A 21,156-nucleotide genomic window follows, 5' to 3' on the forward strand; every position below is an offset into this window, starting at 1 on the left:
CTTCTACATCAAGTTCCCCATGTAAAAATGCATTGTCCATGTCAAGTTGATGTAAGTGCCAATTTTTTGAAACTACAAGAGTTAGGAGGATTCTCACAGTAGTTAGCTTGTTGGCTTAATGCGAATCAATATTATAGCATGCAAAATTGCATATCCCCAAGTAGCCATTGGAAGATTAGCTTTCATAAGTAATGGTCTTCTAACAAGTTTTAGAAGTTTTATTAATGATTCTGCAAGTCCATTTTAAGTATGAACATGTGCTACTTATTGTTCAACTTCAATTCCAATTGACGTACAATTACAATACTCATGAAAATTGATGCATATTGGGCGAAGTTAAATGAGCTTTTTACATTAATGAAGCTTCAAACTACTCAATTTAAAACTCAAGAGAGAGAATTTGGGGTTCTAGTACAACACTGGGTGTCATTATAGTGTCGTTGGGTGCAAGTTGGATAAAAGGCACTAACTTAGCCAAAATTGAACAATACTTAGTACCACTGGACACAACCAAGATAGTGAACTCACTGACCTATTGGCGATCAGTGTCACTTTTGTATCACCAGGATCCTGTTTATAGACCTAAGTAATGTTGGGAAACTTGAGATTTTTGCTTCACTAAGCGTCGAATTGAGCTGAAATTTTTACAGCAGCTCCTAAACATATGAGTATTCTCTTTAACCAGTCAAATATTGAATTAGAGGTTTGTAGTTTGAGAAATTTTTCTAGTAAGGTTCCCGTAGATTAGGTTGTTGACAACTTTGACCTTTGCTACTTGTTTGGTGCATAACTTTTTCTATACTTACTCAATTTGGTTGATTTCTTTTTGCATTATGTTCTAGATTCAATTATATTTAATTTCAATATAAGAAAGTAATTTTATGAGTTTTGTACAAGCTGCAATTTATTTCTAAAATCGCAAAGTGTTTGTACCAATGTTGTCATTTTGTATCTTCAAATACTTGTGTGAGGATTTGCATATTAATTTAGGATTCATTGAAAGAGTATGAACCATTTAGGTGATGTATAAAAGTTGTATTTAATGTTTGATGAAGAGTGAAACTTTGAGCACCAACATGTGTGGTTTTACTCAATAATATGTAGAATACAATGTTTATAATAACATCGTTAACGAGACACATGCTAGAACTGTGAGAAAATATTAAATCCTTGTATGATTTTAAGTCTAGCGATACTAAATTGCATTTGTTGAATTCCTTGTAGAATTTAAGGTACATAAAGAGTTCTTCCATGTCAAATAACTTGAATGGCATTTATTAATTGGTCTTAGATCTACTGTAAAAAATGGGTGTAAATTTTGAAGATGAATTTTTGGAACTATGGCTAATTTCACTAGAGTCTTGGAAGATATTTCAAGTTTCAGTTACAAACTCAACCCTTAATGGCATTACTTCTTTCTAAATAACAAAGAGTGATACTCTTAAAGAATATATGAGAAGGAAGACACGTGGTTCTCCATCTTAATTTTAGGTGTTTGTCACAAAAAAAGAAGAAAGAGATGTTAGAGAAAAGAACTCAAAAGTGGTTGAAAAAAGAATAGGAGTAAGTCCGAGTCAAAATACAAAGTGCCATTATTGTTGCAACCAATATATTGTTTTAAGCGGAAAAAAAGGAACAAAGGCAAAAGCAAGCAAAAAGAGAATGATCATGATGATAATTATGACACCACTATTACTACTTATGGTGATCTTGTTCTTCTTTGTTATTATGAATAATATTGGTGATATAATGCATGTTACACTATGAAGAAGTTTTTCACATCTTACACTTATGGTGATTATATGGTAATGATAATGTGTTAAAGGTTGTTGATATTAATGATGTTTACTGACATAAAAAAGTGTGATTACATTTATATTTTTACTATTATTAATGAAGAAAATCTATTTTAACATTATTGTTAGAATCGGAGCAAAATAAGTAAGTTAACCTAAAGACTCGGTCAATATACTAATTTTTGTACTTATAAACCTATAATTATACAAGATAGTACTATATATTCGGTCATACATCTTATCCGAATTAATCTGTTTCGATCTGTGACCAAATATAAAATATACTAAAATAGATTCAGACGAGATCCGTATTATTATTTTAATTATTACCAGAGAAAAAATTATCTATCCAAATTAAACTTGAAAGAAAATTACCTAATTTAAAAACCAAATATACATAGATTTATGTAGAAATAAAATGAATATTTGTTCTAGCTATACCATATATATGTGCATTGGTTGAAGAAGAGAAGAGATGAGATGAGGAAATTCTAGATGAATTTATTTTGAATAGTTATAGTGTGGAATTTGTGAAGGGTGAATGAAGTTGAAGTGTTGCCATTATGGTTGTGACGCATGTCCCAACCCCAACCTGCCACTCTATAAAACCTTTTCCTCCCAACCGACACCCCTTCACACAACTCTTTTCAGTTTCACAAAAACTATACATATCACTATCTTCTCTTCTTCACCTATCTATCTATCTATCTATGCCTCCAAACTCTTTCTCTCTCTCCAAAATCTCTTCCTCCACCATGCAACCTCTCACCAACTTTTTCCAAGATTACACCTTCCTCCTTTTCACCTCCTTCTTCTTCTTCCTCCTCCTCCTCCCCTTCCTCCAATGGTGGCACCACCATAACCACAAAAAACTCCCCCCTGGCTCCATGGGTTGGCCCTACCTCGGAGAAACCCTCAAACTCTACACTCAAAACCCAAATTCCTTCTTCTCTAACCGCCAAAATAGGTACATCTATATACATATAAACATCTGTGTGTTAATGTTTTTGTAAATATACGAGAATGTTTGTGTGAGTTGGGCGGTGCATGTCAAAACATGTATGTCCTTATGTCTTTAACAACATATACTATTTATAGAATGTGTGAAAGTGCATTTATGATGATTTTGTGTGGTGAAGGTATGGTGATATATTCAAGACAAACATATTAGGATGTCCGTGTGTGATGATATCGAGCCCTGAGGCAGCTAGGACAGTCCTTGTGACTCAGGCACATCTCTTCAAACCAACATACCCTCCCAGCAAAGAGAAGCTCATAGGACCAGAGGCTGTCTTCTTTCAGCAAGGTGCCTATCATTCCATGCTCAAGAAGCTCGTTCAGGCCTCCTTTCTGCCCTCCACAATCAAACACTCTGTCTCTCATGTCGAGCAAATTGTTATCAAAATGGTTCCTTCTTGGACTAACAAAACCATCAACACCTTGCAAGAGATGAAAAAGGTATCTATTCTATTCTTCATATTAATGAATATTCATTTTATTAATCTAATTTTATAAAATTTTACTTATTTAATTAATTTTCTGGAATTAAATTAGATTTAAATTTACTATTTTTATAATACACGAACTGACAACAACATCTCCTATCGATATTTTCGTTAAAATGACTAGGATTATTTATTTTCTTTAAAATTGGTGACATTTTCAATTAATACAAATATAGGTTTCTCTAACTCTAGTATGGACACCAACATTGTTTATGGTTACACAAATAATAATAATAACAATTATTATTATTATTATTATTATTTATGTAAATCAATAATAGTAGTTAATACAAATAGATAGTTAAAAATATCTTTAGTTGGTTAACCACTTTTTTGTCTTTCTTTAACAATATAAGTGGTTCTGCATACATTTTACATTTTTTTTTTTGTCAAAATAAGTGGTCCTGCATACTTTTAATTATACAGGAGTATATTTGAGAGAAAAAAAAAGAAGACTTTTTGTTTTGAGGACACAAACATTATCATTTCTGAAGAGCAGCGAATCATGATAAACATTTTCTTCGTTTGTTTTTGGTCGGATGGGAAAAAATAAGGAAAAAAAATGCGATAAAAAAAAATTTGAAAAAGAATTACTTACTTGATCACGTGGACCAAGAATCTAAATTATTTATTTTTGTTTTTTTTTTTTTGAATTAGTATGCTTTTGAAGTAGCAGCAATCTCAGCCTTCGGTGAGATAAAGGAGTTGGAAATGGAAGAAATCAGAGAGTTATATCGTTGCTTGGAGAAAGGCTACAATTCTTATCCATTACATCTTCCTGGAACTTCCTATTGGAAAGCAATGAAGGTATCAAAGTCAATTATAATAATAATAATCATTATTGTAATAATAATAATAATTATTATTATTATTATTATCGAAGATTGTTAGATATATAGTACGAATAATTTTGATACGAATTGATTACGAGAGATATTTTCCGTACGAATCATTATGAGACAACGTGGGAGTATTTTATGTAGTTAAGGAATAAGTTAAAAGTGGGACAAAACAAAACCCACCATCTTCATCTTCATCATTAAAACCTTTAGTAAAACATTTCTCTTATCTTAAAGTTCCATCTTTTATACGTAATTACCATGATGTTTGTTCATAATATTGAAAAGAGAAAATCTATGTGTGTGTGTGTTTGAAGGCAAGGAAGCATTTGAATGAGAGCATAAGAAGAATAATCGAGAGAAGAAAAGTGGAGAGTTCAAAGTATGGAGGAGGACTATTGGGAGTTCTATTGCAAGCAAGATCTTCACCATCGAGATCAAGATCAACATCTTCGAGATCTTCATCATGTGGTGAGGAGAAGAAGGTGTTCATGGAACTGAGTGATTCTCAAGTAGCAGATAATCTGATTGGTGTGCTATTTGCTGCACATGACACCACAGCAAGTGCCCTAACATGGGTCCTCAAGTACCTTCATGACAACTCCAATCTGTTGGAAGCTGTGACGGTCACATTACTATTCTATTCTTTTTTCTTTTATAATTTTTTTCAATCTCACACATGTCATACACTTGTAATATCTCAATATATATATATATATATATATATATATATATATATATATATATATATATATTGTCTTTAAACTATTTCATTTTTAAACTAAATTATAAAGAATTTAATTTTTTATATTTTATAAATGTCGTCTAAAATTATTGTTTTTAATAATTACGTGATAATTCCATTATTTACTCTAATATATATGATCTTCGCATACTTCTTATTAAAAAAAAAATTACATAACTTTTATAACGAAACACAATTTTTTTAATTTCTTAGCTGTATAATTGTGTACGAAAAGAATATTTTCAGTCAACCCTTTTGTTGAATCTTCTATAGTATTTTAATTTCCATAACCTTTGAGTGTAAATTGCGAAAATTTAGATTAAACAAGTTTTTGATACATTAAAAATTAATCGGTGTTAAAATTGATGTCTTTAGAATATGTGTGTTTTGGTATTTCGTACATGATGAATGCAAACAGACAAAACTATCACGATAACATAGTTATTTTTTAAAGTAACAAAAAATGATTTTTCAAGTTTTAATATATAATCAATCACTTTTATTTTCATTCAGATAAGCTTACTTAAAAAACCAATTTTCAGATAATTATTTTCATTTGGGTACACTAAAAACTGTCTTTTTTCAGAAATTACAGAAATAAAATATGTTTGTCAAGGAAAAAGTAAATATTTTAAAAGTTTAAAGGTAATTTGAGAGAAAAAACTGCTAAATATAATATTATAAGAACCAATAAATTTATTTTAATAATTACTTATGACCGAAAGAAGATTCTTTGCATTATTAATATTTTTGGATACACAATTTACTGATTAGAGTGGCTGATTTCCATTATTTTCTCTGTAAATTTTAACTTTGCAGAGAGAACAAGAAGGAATAAGAAGCAAACTAGCTATGGAAAATCGTGGACTTTCGTGGGATGATACCAGGCAAATGCCATTCACAAATCGGGTATCTATGATTGTTTTTTTTTTTTTATTAATCAGTAATATAATTTTCCTTTCTTTTCTGAAAAAAAAATGAGTTGGTTTGGTCAGCATGAAATTATTTTTTAAATGAAAAAAAATGTCATCGATTTTGTCCACTTAAAATCACTTGGAAGACATTAATTGACATTGACAAAGTTGATGTTACTGTTTTCTTTATAATTTTTTTATAAGTAATTTAATGTTACCATAAGTAGAAAATATTAGATATGACATTGATTCCATTTTTTCACTTCAATAATTTTTTAAAAGGTCTTTTTCCTTTATACTTCTATACACACTTATAACTAGTATTTTCATTTAAAAGTGTAACACTCTATATATTTGCTATAAATGAAAGAAAAACAATGTATAGTGGATATATTTTGAATAATTGCATTTAATTAACACAAGTAGAAGTATTTTTTTTTGTGGTAAAATGGGAAAATTTAAATCTCAGTGATGCATGATTAATTTTGTAATTAAAACATCATAAAGGGTGTTAAATAGTTATAAGATGCATTGAAGGAAGTGAAAAATTCAGGTGATTCAAGAAACATTGAGAAGTGCAAGCATTTTGTCATTCACATTCAGAGAAGCAGTGACAGATGTGGAGTTGGAAGGTTACACAATTCCGAAAGGTTGGAAGGTCCTTCCACTCTTCAGAAGCATTCATCATTCTGCTCACTTCTTCCCTCACCCAGAGAAGTTCGACCCTTCAAGATTCGAGGTAATATATATGCACAAAATTTCTTATTATTTGTAAACATGTTTGTTGTTGTTTCATTTTAAGAATAATATTAGTGTTCTTTTTTTTAAGAAGATGCATCGAAGAAGTAGAACAAAATATCTATATATGTAAGAATACGTTGAGAATTCAAGAGTTCAAATATCATAGTATGTAAGAATACGTTGAGAATTCAAGAATTCAAATATCATAGATAGAAATGATAAAGTAAAATATTATATAAAAGTGAAAAATTTATTAATAAATTATTTTAAAGCTTTTTGGTTTTTGATAGAAAGTAGTGTTAATTTCTTGTGTAATTAGACTGAAGCCTTATTGATATTATGTAGGGATGATAAAAAGAATTTGTGTTCGTGGATATCCACGAGTTATGGGTAACGGTATTTTAATATATATTTCTAAACAGATCGGGTATGAATAGTATATTATCCATATCCGTATATATACTACTACCTCGCAAAAATAATTTATATTTTATTAATTTAAATTTAATTTAAATTAATATTAATTTATATTTTATAAAATAAAATTAAATTTAATTAAAATTAAATTTTAATTTATATTTAATTTAATTTATATTATATTTAATATATTTTTTGTAATTTTATTTTAATAATTTATAAAAATATCTTTTTAAATATTTGTGAATATTTACGAGTATCCATAAATATCGGTAAATTTTAAAATACTTATAAATATTTTTTAGGAATTTTAAAATACTTACAGATATTTTTTAACGAATATCCGTACGAACAGTGAATCAACGTGAATTTTGTTTTTCGGATCGGATTGTTGTTCGTATCCGAATTGATCCGTTATCATTTAATATCGTGTGTCTCTCCAGTAAAGTTTATATTTTATCTTTATGTGAGAAACATAAGGTTATGAATGGTTAGATTATCCTGGTGTGAAGTCCCTTTCATTACCTATTTGAATCTTCCTCTCTTCTAAGGTGAATGATTCTGTGTTTTGACAATCTGGCGAGTATCAGAGGCACGTGATATCAGTTTGTAGGATAGCACAACACAATAATTAATTTCATTGTTTGCTCAACACCAGACATCCATGCATGCATGTATATATTCATAAATGGTACTAGGAGAGACAGATGTATGTATATATACATATATACATGGATGTATGTATATGTAGGTGAAAGATGATGAGGTGTTTGAGTTTATGCAGGTACCACCGAGACCAAACACATACATGCCTTTTGGAAATGGTGTCCATTCTTGTCCAGGCAGTGAGCTGGCCAAGCTAGAACTTCTTGTCCTTCTCCATCATCTCACACTTTCTTACAGGTTTCTCCCTCCTAACCATAAATATCATATGCACATTCATCATCATCATCATCATCTCATCAACCTTAAACATCTCAAATTTTAGGTTATCTCCTTCAAATATGTTTCCATATTTACATTTGCTGTTAACAACTCAAATTAAACCTAACTCAACTTTAAAGAGAATGTGCTAACTTATTATTACAAAATTAGTTTTTAAAATCAGATTTTTATTCATTTATATATTTATGTGTTGTAAAAAAGTTTTATTTTTAATTAATGTAAAACGTCTAAGACATTTTTTTTAATCGAGATATATATTTATCATGTGTCTAAATATTAATAAAATGATTTAATAAAAACTTCATAACAAAAGAAATAATAAACTTAACAAATAATTGTATTAAACTCACCTTATCACCCTATTTTCACGTTATTACACCGTTTTAATACCATGTTAAAAAATAAATTTTAAAATTATGTTTAATTTTACAAAATTAATTTTTCACGTTATTACACCGTTTTAATACCATGTTAAAAAATAAATTTTAAAATTATGTTTAATTTTACAAAATTAATTTATAAAGCAAAATTCCTATTCACTCATATAAGACATGTTGGTTCAATGTTTCCTCCAATATATATTAAGGAATAAGGAATTTTTTATAAAGTGTTTAACTTTTTATTTAATTTAAAATCTAGACTCTTTAGAAGCAAGTTTTGAACGAACTTTTTGCTAAGCAAGTTCGTCAGCAATGATAGAGATCGACCATTACATGGAAGATTGATAGAGGAAGGTGGTCCTATAATTAATTATGTAGTGCTTCTGCATGTTCCTTAATATGTGGAAGTGGTCCTCTTAAAAAAAAAGGGTTTCTTTTAGGATATCAATATTTTATATATTCTTAGGGATCTCATCAGTAGCCATGTATTTCATACGTATACGTGGCACACATGCATGGTATTCTTGCCAAACGTATTCGTAAGACTCTTGCACATGTAACTCAGAGTCATCTTCTAGATTCAGAATATTGAAGAAATTGCTATGTATTGTGATCGCCTTTTATTTTTTAAATTAAGATAATCATCACATATTTATGAACAAATCTCGCATACATATAATACCCTCAAAATATGTTGAGGGAATAATAAAGGACAAAAATTCATGTTTTCGGAGAGATGATAAAAGGTAATACTTTATTCAAAATAAGTTTAATATATATATATATATATATATATATATATATACATATATATATATATATATACATATATATATATATATATATATTAATTATGTTCTTGAAGAAATAATCACTTATTTTTTATTTTTTTGAGATTTTTTTCAAATAAACAGTTATTTCTCTAAAAGGTAATCACAACCAAACATGAATCGTAAATTAACATCACATATATCATCATCATATTAAAATATCATCATATATATATATATATATATATATATATATATATATATATATATCTAAAATGAAATTAATTTAGTCTTTCAAAATAGGTGATTTTTATGCTATTTAATATTATAAAAAAACTAGATTTTTTGAAATATTTTAAAGAATGAAAATAACTAGTATAATATGAAAGGAATAAAAAAATTATTCAAAAGGAAAAGCCCCTTTTTCATATCCACTTAATCAATGAACGTGACTTCACATTGATCTTTATTTATCTGGACCAATCAGGATTAATTGTCCTTTAGTTTCTGAAGCAAGCTTGGTCCAGAATTACTCGTGTATATATATATATAATATAGATATAGATATACTAAAAACTTCACAGTCATAGCACACAGTGAATGATATATATATATATTATGTGCATGAATGGAAATAAAATTAGTCCACGCAATTAGCTAGGGTTGATGAAATGAGAACAACACATGTGGAATATTATTGGTGGCAGGTCTGACAAACAAAGACAAAGTCCATAATGTTAGCATGCAGTCAAATTTCAATGGAACAAGTTTTACTTCACACCACACATGTCTCTGCACAATTACACACCACATCATATCTAATATTTCACCTACACATATCTTCTCCTCATCACCCTCTTTCATTCATTTGAATGTGACCCTCACCCACTTCACCATTTTGCTCTTTCCTTCCAAAAATTCTATATCTAAATACTAACCATTTAGAGAATGTTACACTCTGGACTATATATGCCTGCACATTAATTTTTCACATCATGCCTTTGTCAATTTCATGAAAGCTATGTTATTAATTTCCATCATTTATGTTATTTGTTTCGGGTAGGGATTGAAATTCCTTACTCAAAACATTCAAAGTTATTCTAAAGACCGGATAAGCTTTCTAACGATCCTATGTTATTCAAGTTGCGCGGTTCGTTTTCTCTTCTCCTTGTCCTTGGCATGGGATGGGACAAGAAGGAGAGCAAACGATCAACGTTACTAGGATGATAGAAAATTATTAAGAAATCCATATGGTCTTCAGAATAACTTTAAGTGTTTTGAGGAAAGGATCTCAATCCTACCCAAAACATTATAATTATTTAATATTTTGGTCTTGGACAATGCAGATGTTAACACTCATATTATATCAGTAAAAACATTATAATTATTTAATATTTTGGTCTTGGACAATGCAGATGTTAACACTCATATTATATCAGTATATGTTGTTGAAGTTATAAAGATAGTTTTTTAATGGGAAAACTGCGAAGTTGTGAAAGAGATTTTGTTGTTATTTTGATGGTTGATATAGGTGGGAAGTTGTGGGGAAAGAGGATGGAATACAATACGGTCCATTTCCTGTGCCAAAACATGGATTACCAGTGAAGATAATCCCAAGGAGAAAGATATTTACGTGAAGTTGCAAACTTAGACTTATGGAGAATCATCAATTCACAACATGTTAAGAAAGTGGGGCCAAAGCAATTTGTCCCCAGTCAAAATAATGAATATTTATTTTTTATTTTTTATTTTATCTTTTTCCATCTTTCATTTTGTTGTAGAGATATAAAGATTCTTAATTGAATCTCGCATTAAAATTCACTGTGCATGATCAATTTGTTTGTGCGGAAAAAAGAATATGTACAAGTAAATGAACTGTTCAAAATTGGAAATATGTGAATGCTGATTATATATAATTGGATTCGTATTATATATGTTTTTGTTTTTCGTGAGTGTAATTTTTCTTTTTAGTGTGTTAATTTATAATATACTAATTTTTTTATTAGTATGGATTTATGCTAGAGAGATTATTGGTGATGATATTTAGTATAATTGGGTGGTGTTTGAGCAAGAAGAAAAAGGGGTGCGTGGCCAAATTAGAATGTTGTAAAGGATTTATTGCAAGTGGAAAAAGGGAGACAAAAATGAACCTAAGATGTTAAAATCTGAGTTGTCATTTCCATGGGGAGAGAAAAGAGAAAGTTAAAGAAGAAACCAGCAATCCACAAAGACATCGTATGGACACAAATGATCTTACAATTGGTTTGTGAGATAAGATATGAAATGGTCTGTCTCATGTTAGCATTCATGATAAGTTATGAAAGATCCATGATTTTCAAACATCCTCCACCCTTTGCATTTTCCTTTATTATGTGGATCTTCACACAACTTACTATCAAATCAAACTCTTCTTGCATTAAGCCTCCTATCATCATGCCAGGTTGTAATACATAAAACTACAATACACATAATTCATCAATTTGTCTTTTTTATAAACAAGAGAGATTCACTTGAGAAAAAAAAAGTAATAAATACAACTATTCATCAGAAATTTAATCAATAATATATATATTAACTTTTTAATTATAGTATGTACAGTTAGAATTCAAGCTAAATTGAAAATTATATATTTAGTAAAAATAGTAAGATAAACCATATATAAGTAAAAAATTCATAAATTTATTATTTTAAAATTTTGAGTTGAAAATAATATTGTGGTCTCTTGTTTGGTTTATTACTCCGTGATATAAAATCTCTTCTCAAAAAATCCAACAATTATTTCACAAATTCAGAACAAATATTTATAATTGGCTTTCACATTCTAATACTTGAAGTTAATTCCTAGTTGAGAGACATAGTATTGTGAGTTCAATTGTTAAAAATTGTTGTTTGTTTGAATTAAATTTTGAAATTTATATAATTGGATTTAGTTTTAATTAAATTGTATGCTTAAATTAGTTCTATTAATATAGACCTGATTCATTTTATATTAATTATTTAGTTTTGTAAGATTAGGGAAAAATAAGTGTCTTAGAAATAAGATAGTCTTTTGACTTTGATATTTTTGTTTGGAAATTAGTGTTATTGAGTGTACACCCTTGTTAGAACATAATTGTTATATTATTTTATTTATATTTTGGCTTAGGAAAAATAATAAACTTTTACCTTTAGTAATTAGGTGTAAGATATTAAAATAAGGAGGTGTAGAAAGGAAAAATATGTAAATTAAATAATCTCGAAATTTAATAAAAAGATATTATTATATAAATCCTTTTGAAGATTTAGTTATTGTTATTTTAAAAAGTAGTTGAAAGAAAATAGAAGATATAATCTTAATGATTAAAAGAGATCTTATTATTATAAAATGATATTATTAGATATTGTTAGATATTCTAAAAGATATTTTTAGATATTATTATATAGTTAATTAAAAGATACATTGAGATATTATATATAATTAGATATTATGGTTAGATAATAATAATAATATATATTGTTGATAGATTTATCATAATTAATTAGAGTAAAAATATTAAAATATAATATATTATCTAAAGACTTATCATAATTAAATCGACAAGTCTTTCAACACAAAAATTTGACGAGCCTATTAATACACATTAGACAAGTTTGTTTATTAATTGATTAGATGAATCTTGTAATACACATTAGACGAGCTTATTCATACATTGATTAGATAAGTATAGCGATACACACTAGACGAGTTTAGCAATATACATTACACAAATATGTCAATATATTGATTAGATAAGTATAAGAGAAAACATTAGATGAGTTATTCCATAAATTGATTAGATGAGTCTAAGAATATACCGTAAATGAGTCTGTTAAGACACATATTATATGAGTTTATTAATACACATTACACAACTCTATTAGTTCTCTGATTAGACGAGTCTTGCAATACACATTAGACAAATTTGTTTATATACTAATAACACAAGTCTTACAATACATATTAGACCAATTTATCAATACACAAATTAAATGAGTTTAACAATACACATTATATCAGTTTTTTCATACATTGATTTATAGTTTTAGTTAATCTACTCTACATATTTTTGTATATCTTTTATATTTTTAGAGTCTATTCTAATTTTGCACATGTTTTATCTTTTGTACTTTTACAAAATCTATTATTTAGACATATTGATTTTCTAGACCTATAAATCATTTTTCAAGTTAATTGTATTAAAAACTTAATTATAAACTTAAAAATATTTATTATCTCTTTTCTTAATCTATGAACCTCTTTTAGTTTTAAACACACGAGCAAACATCAACCCATGTGTAGGCATGGGTTTAAAACTAGTTACCAACTAAGAAAAACACAAAAAGGACAAAGGGAAAAATTGTATTAAAAAAATTAGAAGAGTAGGAGAATTTGTTAATATGAACAAGTATACTTATCCATCTCAAATCACTATCATATGTTTTTTATAGGTTTAATTAGTTATTTGGTTTGTTTTCGCTTAAAAATGTTAAGTTGGTTCTCCAGTTTCTTTTAGTACCAATTTGGTTCCGATTGTAAAATATTGACGCGGTCTTTTCTTTAAATTTGGTCTTAGTTTATGAAAAAATGATGCAATGAATGAAACTCTTAACATTATAATCTATATTGTTAGTATAATTAACATAATCCTAATGTCAATATTGATAAAAAAATCCTTAATCTTTTTCAAGAAATTGAACAGAAAAGATCAAACTGCATCAACTTTTATAAATTAAAACCAAATTAAGACTTTAAAAAACTAGAAAATCAATTTGACATTTTTTTAATGAAAACAAAAACCAAATAACTAACTAAACCTTTTTATATTATATTAATTTTTTAACCAATACATATTAATTAACATAATGGACACATGATACCTTCATAAAATAGTGATATTTTACTTTATTTTAAATTTGATTAGAAATATTTGAAGACACTAATGAATAATGGAAAAAAGAATATTTAACACTAAAGGTTCCCCTAAAATGATTTATCTATAAATAAAAATTACAAAAAGTTTAACACTAATTATAAATACTCTAAACATACATGTTTATCCTCAAAATAAAATTAAAGTTTATATGAAACATTATGCTAAGATTTTGTGTATTTATTACGACACAGCTAATAATTTTATGAAACACTTATACTTTAGTAAACTAACTTCGTAATTTTGAAGCTAAATTTTCAACATCCAACTAATATTAATGTAACTGTTCAGTTTTGCTAAAGTTAGTCATAATTGATGAAGGAAATATACATGTATGCTAGTTCTTCAAATAAACAACCCCTCAATAAAAATAAAAAGGTGTTGGATGTAAGAGAGAAAGATGTTCAGAAAAACTATGCCAAGGTTCACTAAAGATGTAACAGGCAGCACAAGTGAGAGAAATCAGAAGCCATAGAAACATGCTAGACTTTGGGGTTTCCCGTACCAGGTTGTAAGAGGATGATGGATGATGTGATGAGTCATTTATTCATTATTCAGTTTAATTGAACCTGAAATTTTGGACATCACCTTCAATTCAATTTTGTCTTCTAGAAAACATAGCAACAAAATCAATCTCGAAAAAATTTCACCATCCTTGCTGAGTCAACACAAATAACATCCGAATAAGGATTACAAGAACAAGTTTGTATAAGTGTTGCTCAGCATCCTTGCCGAGACAGAAACAAGGGAATTCTGAATTACGAAGTTGTTCGGATGTTTGGATGATTGACTAACTCCATCTTCTCCTGTCCTCTTCTTCATCCACTGGAATATACCATTCTGGTCTCCGCTTGGTGTTGCTCAGCCTGTAATTGAGAAGGAGTTCCTCATCTTGAAGAGGCCTAGTAGCAACCAGAACAAGAGTTTTCAGTAATGGAACATGTGATCCACTAATTTTTGACCCTCCCTTGAACCAAAAGCTGCCAAATCTCCTCATATTTACCTCTGCATTTCCAAACAACAAATTTGGAACGTAGACTCTCATGTCGCTTTCAGTCAATGGAAAGTCATAGGGGCAAATCATGACATTTGGTTGCACCCCTTTTGGAGGGTGATTGGCAAAATGAGCTAAGGCTAATGGGTTTCTACGCTCAATCACTTCAGCGTTATCTCCTTTGTAGCCTTCCAAAGGCTTACTAAGTAGTTTCCAAAACCTTTCTGAACCTCTCTCAGGCTCAGCTCCTTTCACATCAGGTTTGATTTCTCCAGATTTCCAACCATTCCATAGTTCTCGGTTGTCACCTCCACAACCCCAAGGTTGACCATTGATGACATTCCCATCATATCTTGTAATCAAATAAGGGTTCAGTGCATCAACCTTCGGGTACCCTGGAATATAACGGTAATAAGCTGGAGAGTAGACTATGCCCGGATAAAAGGCCACCACAGCACCAACATCTACTGTGCCATCTAAGAAAAGACCTTGGCCAGCATCCTTGTGAGGTATCTGAGAAGGTTTGACATTAACAGTGTAGCCAAGTTGATTTTTTAAATTTTGAGAAACTTCAGCTCGGCTTAATGGTATTGTCTTGGGGGCAGCTGCTCCAAAAGCAAGTGGCTACAGTGAACAAGTAAAAAGGAGAAAATATCCCAATAATATACGAAAGTATAAATGAATAACTAAAGGTAAATTATCACTAAAATAGGATATTTTTTGTACCCTTTTTTGTCTGAAGGAAGACAAACAGCATAAAACGGTTATGCAACAATTTAGAGGTCAGTGTTGAAACTTTAAATTACTTGACATGTCAGGTTCATGAACAAAAAATATGAGCATTTCTCATACAGATCAATGATATCTACATTTACATACATTTAATTATTAGGTAGAAACAAATCTCAGCTGCACACATCCATGGCTTCGTATTCATAGAGCCTACAAGAAACTGTGACCCACAAAAAAGAGAGTAAACGAGTATGCTCTGTCATGCTATGATGGATCTTAAAACACAAATCACATCAAGGATGCGGACATTCTGATCAGTAAAACATGGAAATATGATGACACTTTAGTGCTGAAGTGTTAATTTCTTTTCCTAATGCTCACCAAGATTGCATAAGTATGCAGAAAGGAAAGGAGGTGCGGGTCAAACTCACCGAGTTTATTCTGGGCTGGATTACTCCTACCCACAGCAAAACTAAGGCCACTTCGGTGAAGCACCGTGCTTTCTGGTTCATGTTCATTTACCATCTTTTCTTTTGGAAGTAGAATTTCATCCATGAAGGTGCAAAATGTTTTAATTTGTGAGTGAACATTTTCTTGTACTTGCATTTGTTGATCAGTAAACGAGGCTTTACCAGCCATTTCAATAATCTCTTCCGCACGTGCTTCATCAGCATTCTTTCCTAGACGATTATAGCTGGATATTTAAGTCTTTGCATGAGCAAAATATGCCGATATGTTAAGAAGAAGTATCACATACACAACGACTCATCTGGCATAAATCAAAGATCTAAATATCTTGAAGTCTCAAGGAATTGTACACTGACCTTAAATAAAGGAACAACCGGTTAATGTCAGCTTCAAATTGTAGTTGTCTAGGATCCCTAGAAAAAGCAGGGCGCTTTACCAGGCTTCTCACACCCTGAAAACAAATTCAGTCCGAGATTGGTTATTCATTATTGTCATAAGTTTCATATGATTGATGACCCACAATAGGTAACAGCTAGCTACAGCTTTGAATAGCCCAAAACTCTGAAGAATTGTAAAACACTAATCTCTGAAAGAATTAGGATATCATACTTCCATCAATCATGGAGCTCCTCCTTTTGATCATTGGTTTAATCAGAATCCATATAATGTTGACATAAAAGTTATAGTAATTTAGTAAACAAATATGAAACAACACAAAATAGGAGGAAAACTACAGAAGATGAATAATATAAAGAGTTGAACTTTCCTTCTACAGTTCTACTTCATTCTTTCTAGGGTTATGGAAAAACTCGTCATGAGCATGGGTGTATTCTTGTGTAATGGATCATTATCTACTGGCTAGAAAGCAAAGAATATTATGCTCTAAATGAGTTAGACAGTATTGTTCTTCATCGGGTCAATTGAGAGACAAAGCCATATTATTTATTTTTGTGTCTTTTCTCCATTTCTTGTTTTGTTCCATAAATAAACATTAATTTGCACATATTCTGCAATAATCTAAGTAAATAGTAAGAGAAACAGTTTCCTTCTAAAAGAAAGTAAATCAATCTGATACACCAAAATTATTGCGTTACAAATATAATAATATACCTCTTGAAATTTCTGGAACAAAAGAGCCATCTTTGACTCGATGAAAGAGACAGAACTACTCAGAACAAAATGTGCTTTCAATGCAACATGGAGTTTTCTAGGCTGGAAAGGTTCTGCCAAAGATAAAAAAAATGATCAACACAGGTAATGAACTTGTAACGCCAGAAGCAAATTGAATAAGCTATACAAATCACATAGTTATGAGGACAATAATAACAAAAACGAGATTGAAAAGTTTTTTTTTTCAACAAATATTAGTTGTTAATGTTTTGTTAATGAAGGACCACAACCTATCTCCCCTTTCCTTCTAACTTTACCATTACACCACCTTATAAACTTATCCATTCATCATTTCAAATTGGATAATAATATAACATTAAATTAGAGAGAAGTTTATTTTCACTTCATCTTTTTATTTTCTTCCATAAACATTTATGAAGACCCTTACTCTTACTCTTAGAAACTCCACAAACTTCTCCACCAGCAGTAGAAGAAAATAAGAAAATAAAAATGAATCGAGCTTGTCCCCTAAACTAAAATCAAGTTATGCCCTTGACTTTAACTTCTCTAAAAACTCTGATGCACAAACTGACTTAACCTAACAAAGAGAGTTCAATTTATTTCACATTATTTTTCGTTTCCTACAATAGTTTATGGAGAAATTTATGTGAAGAAGGCCCTAACCTATGAACATTACATTATTTCACGCATCCATTCGAAATTTCCAAAAACAAAATCAAACCCTTTTCTAGCCATTCATACGAGATCATATGCACAGTATACATTATTTCCACCATGAAAACACGATTTTTGAATTATCTGTCACTAAATTATTGGCTTTCGTCGCTAATTCATGTATGCATTTCAATATTAACACTGTTGGTAATCATATTAATGGTGCCACATAAAAGTGAGTTCTGATTAGAAGAAGCGAAAATCGAACCTTGGAACTGTAGTTCTCGGAGAGACGCCGCAACTGGAACTTGAAATTGAAGCCAACAAAGAAGCCAGATCATGGAGGGAGAAATAATACTGCTTTATTTAGTTGGGCTTCGTGCTTGGGCTCATGTTTCCACCCATTATTACTTCCTGCACCTAATTGTTTTAAAATACCCATTTTATCCTTTATGCTTTATTTCAATGGTGTCTCTTTCTTCTTCAGTTTTTTTTATTATTAATTTCCTTTCTAGAGGTCCAAAAAAATCTACAAATATTTACTACTACCAAAGTGAATGGGCACTTAATCATTAAATATTTTGTAAGTCTTTAATAATTAATGTTTCTAATGTAATAAATTAAAAAGATAATCATATCTATGTTAAATTATTTTATTATAAATAATAATTAGAATTTAATATAAATATTAATGATCTAAGTTATAATATAATTATATATTTGCATTTTACATATAATAAAATAAAATAAAAAATTAATCTTTTTTATTTCAATTAAAAAAAACAACCAATGTACTAATCGAGACAAATAAACTCAAAATGCCAACTCATGATACTAAATTAGTGGTATGCTAAACCTAATCTATCTATTATCCCAATATTGCTGATAAATATTTGAATGCCAACTTGCTTAAAATGTCAATATTAACAATGAGGCATAACATAGTATTTTTATATAGAATAATTTACGTTGGTCAATCCATCAAACTTGATATCACGTGGTGTTATTGTCAAGTCTCATTAGAACAATCCTTTAAGTGGAATGGAACTATTCTAAAGATTCTACAATTTGTAAATTTGCACGAAACCAAATCATGCAAAGGATTAGATATGATATTCTATAGTGTGATATTTAGAGAACATATGTCATTTTGGTTTTATTTTCTTATTTCTGTCTTTGTCTCATTGTATTTAAGTTCAACGGATGTAATATTCTTCTATTGATTGCTTTGAGAGTTTGAAACTAAGAAATTTCGGTAATAATTTAATTTCATATGTTCAACTCTGATTATAAATTAGAAATTTAAAGAAACATGAGATCCTAATTGTTCAATTTGTTAGATATTTGGATGTCTTAACGTGACCAAAAGTTTTTAGTTTTAGTTTAATAATTATAACCATGAGATAGAAATAGACAAATTTTGATTTAGTATGATATTATAGTATGTTGTTTATTCAAGTAATGTATTTGTGAAATGTCATTTAATGTTAATTATTTAGAATCTATTAAATTTATATTGTTTTATTATATTTATGGCATATACTAAGTTAAGTTTCCATGTGAAAACTGATGTAGACAACACGACATGACAACTATTTGTTTATATTAAATAATATTTTCAATGACATTTTTTTTTATGTTATTCATTAAACATTTGTTGGAATATTTAATCAAAATTACTGGAATGTATTTATTCATAGGAAAAAAAAGGGATGAAATATCAAGATATACAACAAAAAAACATTACCCTCACAAATGGCCTTGGAGAAGAGTCAAAATAATATATTCAAATTTTATATATATTATGATTCAAATTTTATATATATTATCATTGTAACTAGTCTTGCCTATTTCTAAGAAACATAATTATCAAAGGAGAAATATGTCAAAAGAAAATAAATTTGTGACAAATAAGAAAACAAATGAAAAACAAATTACACAACAAATAGTAAAAAGTCATGTATCATATAAATGAGGCAAGACATATTTAAATTTTTTTCTTTACAAATAAAAAAACATATGGTAAATTAATAGGAACAATGAATATATGTTTTAACTTACTTTTTATTCAAAAACTAGAAGAAAATACAAAACAATGAATGGATTTATATAAGATTGAAAAACATAGAGCTTATTATAAATTGAAAAATGAGGTAAAATCAAAGAAAAAGAATTAAATTTAAAAAAATCACTCGAAAAAAATAATTATTTAAAAGATAAAGTTTAAAACTAAATGTAGATAAAGAAAAGATAATTTATATTACAAAAATAATTAACTAGTAAAAATGCACTAAAAAACCTCTCAATTCAACACCAAACTCAATAAATCCACAAATTATACTCAATAACACTTATGAGAATAAAAAATAAAACAATTTCCCACCTGAACAATTTTTGTGGATTTATGGTGATCGATCCATCAAGATCATAGGTAGTCATTATTGTTGTCAAAGATTTGACAAAATATAAATTTACATGAAGACAAAGGCAAAAAAAGATATGATAGATATAGCATATGAAAATCAAATTTTCTGAAAACTTATGTCATTTTCTTTATAATATTCTTTTATATTTTTTTGTTTATGTCACTATCTTCTTCTATTTAACTTCTAATTAAAGGAGGCTATTCACCTCTGATTGCTCCCCAAGTTTGAAACTAAGAAGTTTTTATAATAATTTATTGTATTATGCATAACTAACCAACCTAAACTCCTCCTCTAACAGTCGTCTTTCATCATCATTAATGTTGCAATTAATAATAGACAAACTTTTAATTAAATTTTAAATTTTTGTTCTGATGTAAGTACAGAAAATTTCTAATATAATTTCTGTTTTTGTGATTTTCACTGACCCACTTCATTTGTTTTTTGTTTTTGTTTTTAAAGTTAAACACGAGAATTGTATGTATAAATGCCCCATAAAATTACAAAATGCAAACTTTAAATATTGCATATAAATAAATTAGGTCTTGTGTTTCTTCCTTATGAAAGGAACTTACAAATAATAAAAGACTTGGTAAAATTAGCTATATTCCGTTTTCATTGTCGTAAAGAAACGTATTAGTTCGGTCACACTACGTCATTTTAGTTTCCGTTTTTAACTCCTTAATTAGAGTTAGTTAGTATTGAAAGTTCAAAATACTAATTAAAATAAATAATAATACTTCAAATTGAGAT

The 21,156-nt window shown here is 28.7% G+C and overlaps 2 protein-coding genes across 4 annotated transcripts; one reads left to right on the forward strand and one right to left on the reverse strand.

Moving 5' to 3' along the window:
- The first annotated feature begins 2,344 nt into the window (after positions 1 to 2,344).
- LOC148202747 (abscisic acid 8'-hydroxylase 2-like) lies at positions 2,345 to 10,982 on the forward strand. The gene is made up of 8 exons (XM_088110697.1): positions 2,345 to 2,763; positions 2,936 to 3,254; positions 3,959 to 4,108; positions 4,458 to 4,766; positions 5,705 to 5,794; positions 6,353 to 6,538; positions 7,742 to 7,860; positions 10,584 to 10,982. The coding sequence occupies exons 1-8, from the start codon at positions 2,360 to 2,362 to the stop codon at positions 10,687 to 10,689; spliced, it is 1,683 nt and encodes a 560-aa protein (XP_087966823.1). The 5' UTR covers positions 2,345 to 2,359; the 3' UTR covers positions 10,690 to 10,982.
- Positions 10,983 to 14,292: 3,310 nt separating this feature from the next.
- On the reverse strand, positions 14,293 to 18,315 carry LOC148202748 (uncharacterized). Of its 3 annotated transcripts, XM_088108487.1 has the most exons (5): positions 18,249 to 18,315; positions 17,306 to 17,418; positions 16,552 to 16,646; positions 16,159 to 16,421; positions 14,293 to 15,600 (listed from the first exon to the last, which is right to left on the reverse strand). In XM_088108487.1, the coding sequence occupies exons 2-5, from the start codon at positions 17,333 to 17,335 to the stop codon at positions 14,792 to 14,794; spliced, it is 1,197 nt and encodes a 398-aa protein (XP_087964613.1). In that variant the 5' UTR covers positions 17,336 to 17,418; positions 18,249 to 18,315; the 3' UTR covers positions 14,293 to 14,791. The 3 variants fall into 3 exon arrangements, with proteins under 3 accessions (XP_087964613.1, XP_087964614.1, XP_087964615.1); XM_088108488.1 differs by lacking the exon at positions 18,249 to 18,315 and having other exon boundaries at positions 16,159 to 16,407; positions 17,306 to 17,348; XM_088108489.1 differs by lacking the exon at positions 18,249 to 18,315 and having other exon boundaries at positions 16,159 to 16,435; positions 17,306 to 17,321.
- Positions 18,316 to 21,156: the final 2,841 nt, after the last annotated feature.

This window comes from Vigna umbellata, chromosome 3 (assembly GCF_029865625.1).
Source record: "Vigna umbellata cultivar VRB3 chromosome 3, Vumbellata_1.0, whole genome shotgun sequence".
NCBI classification, from domain to species: Eukaryota; Viridiplantae; Streptophyta; class Magnoliopsida; order Fabales; family Fabaceae; genus Vigna; species Vigna umbellata.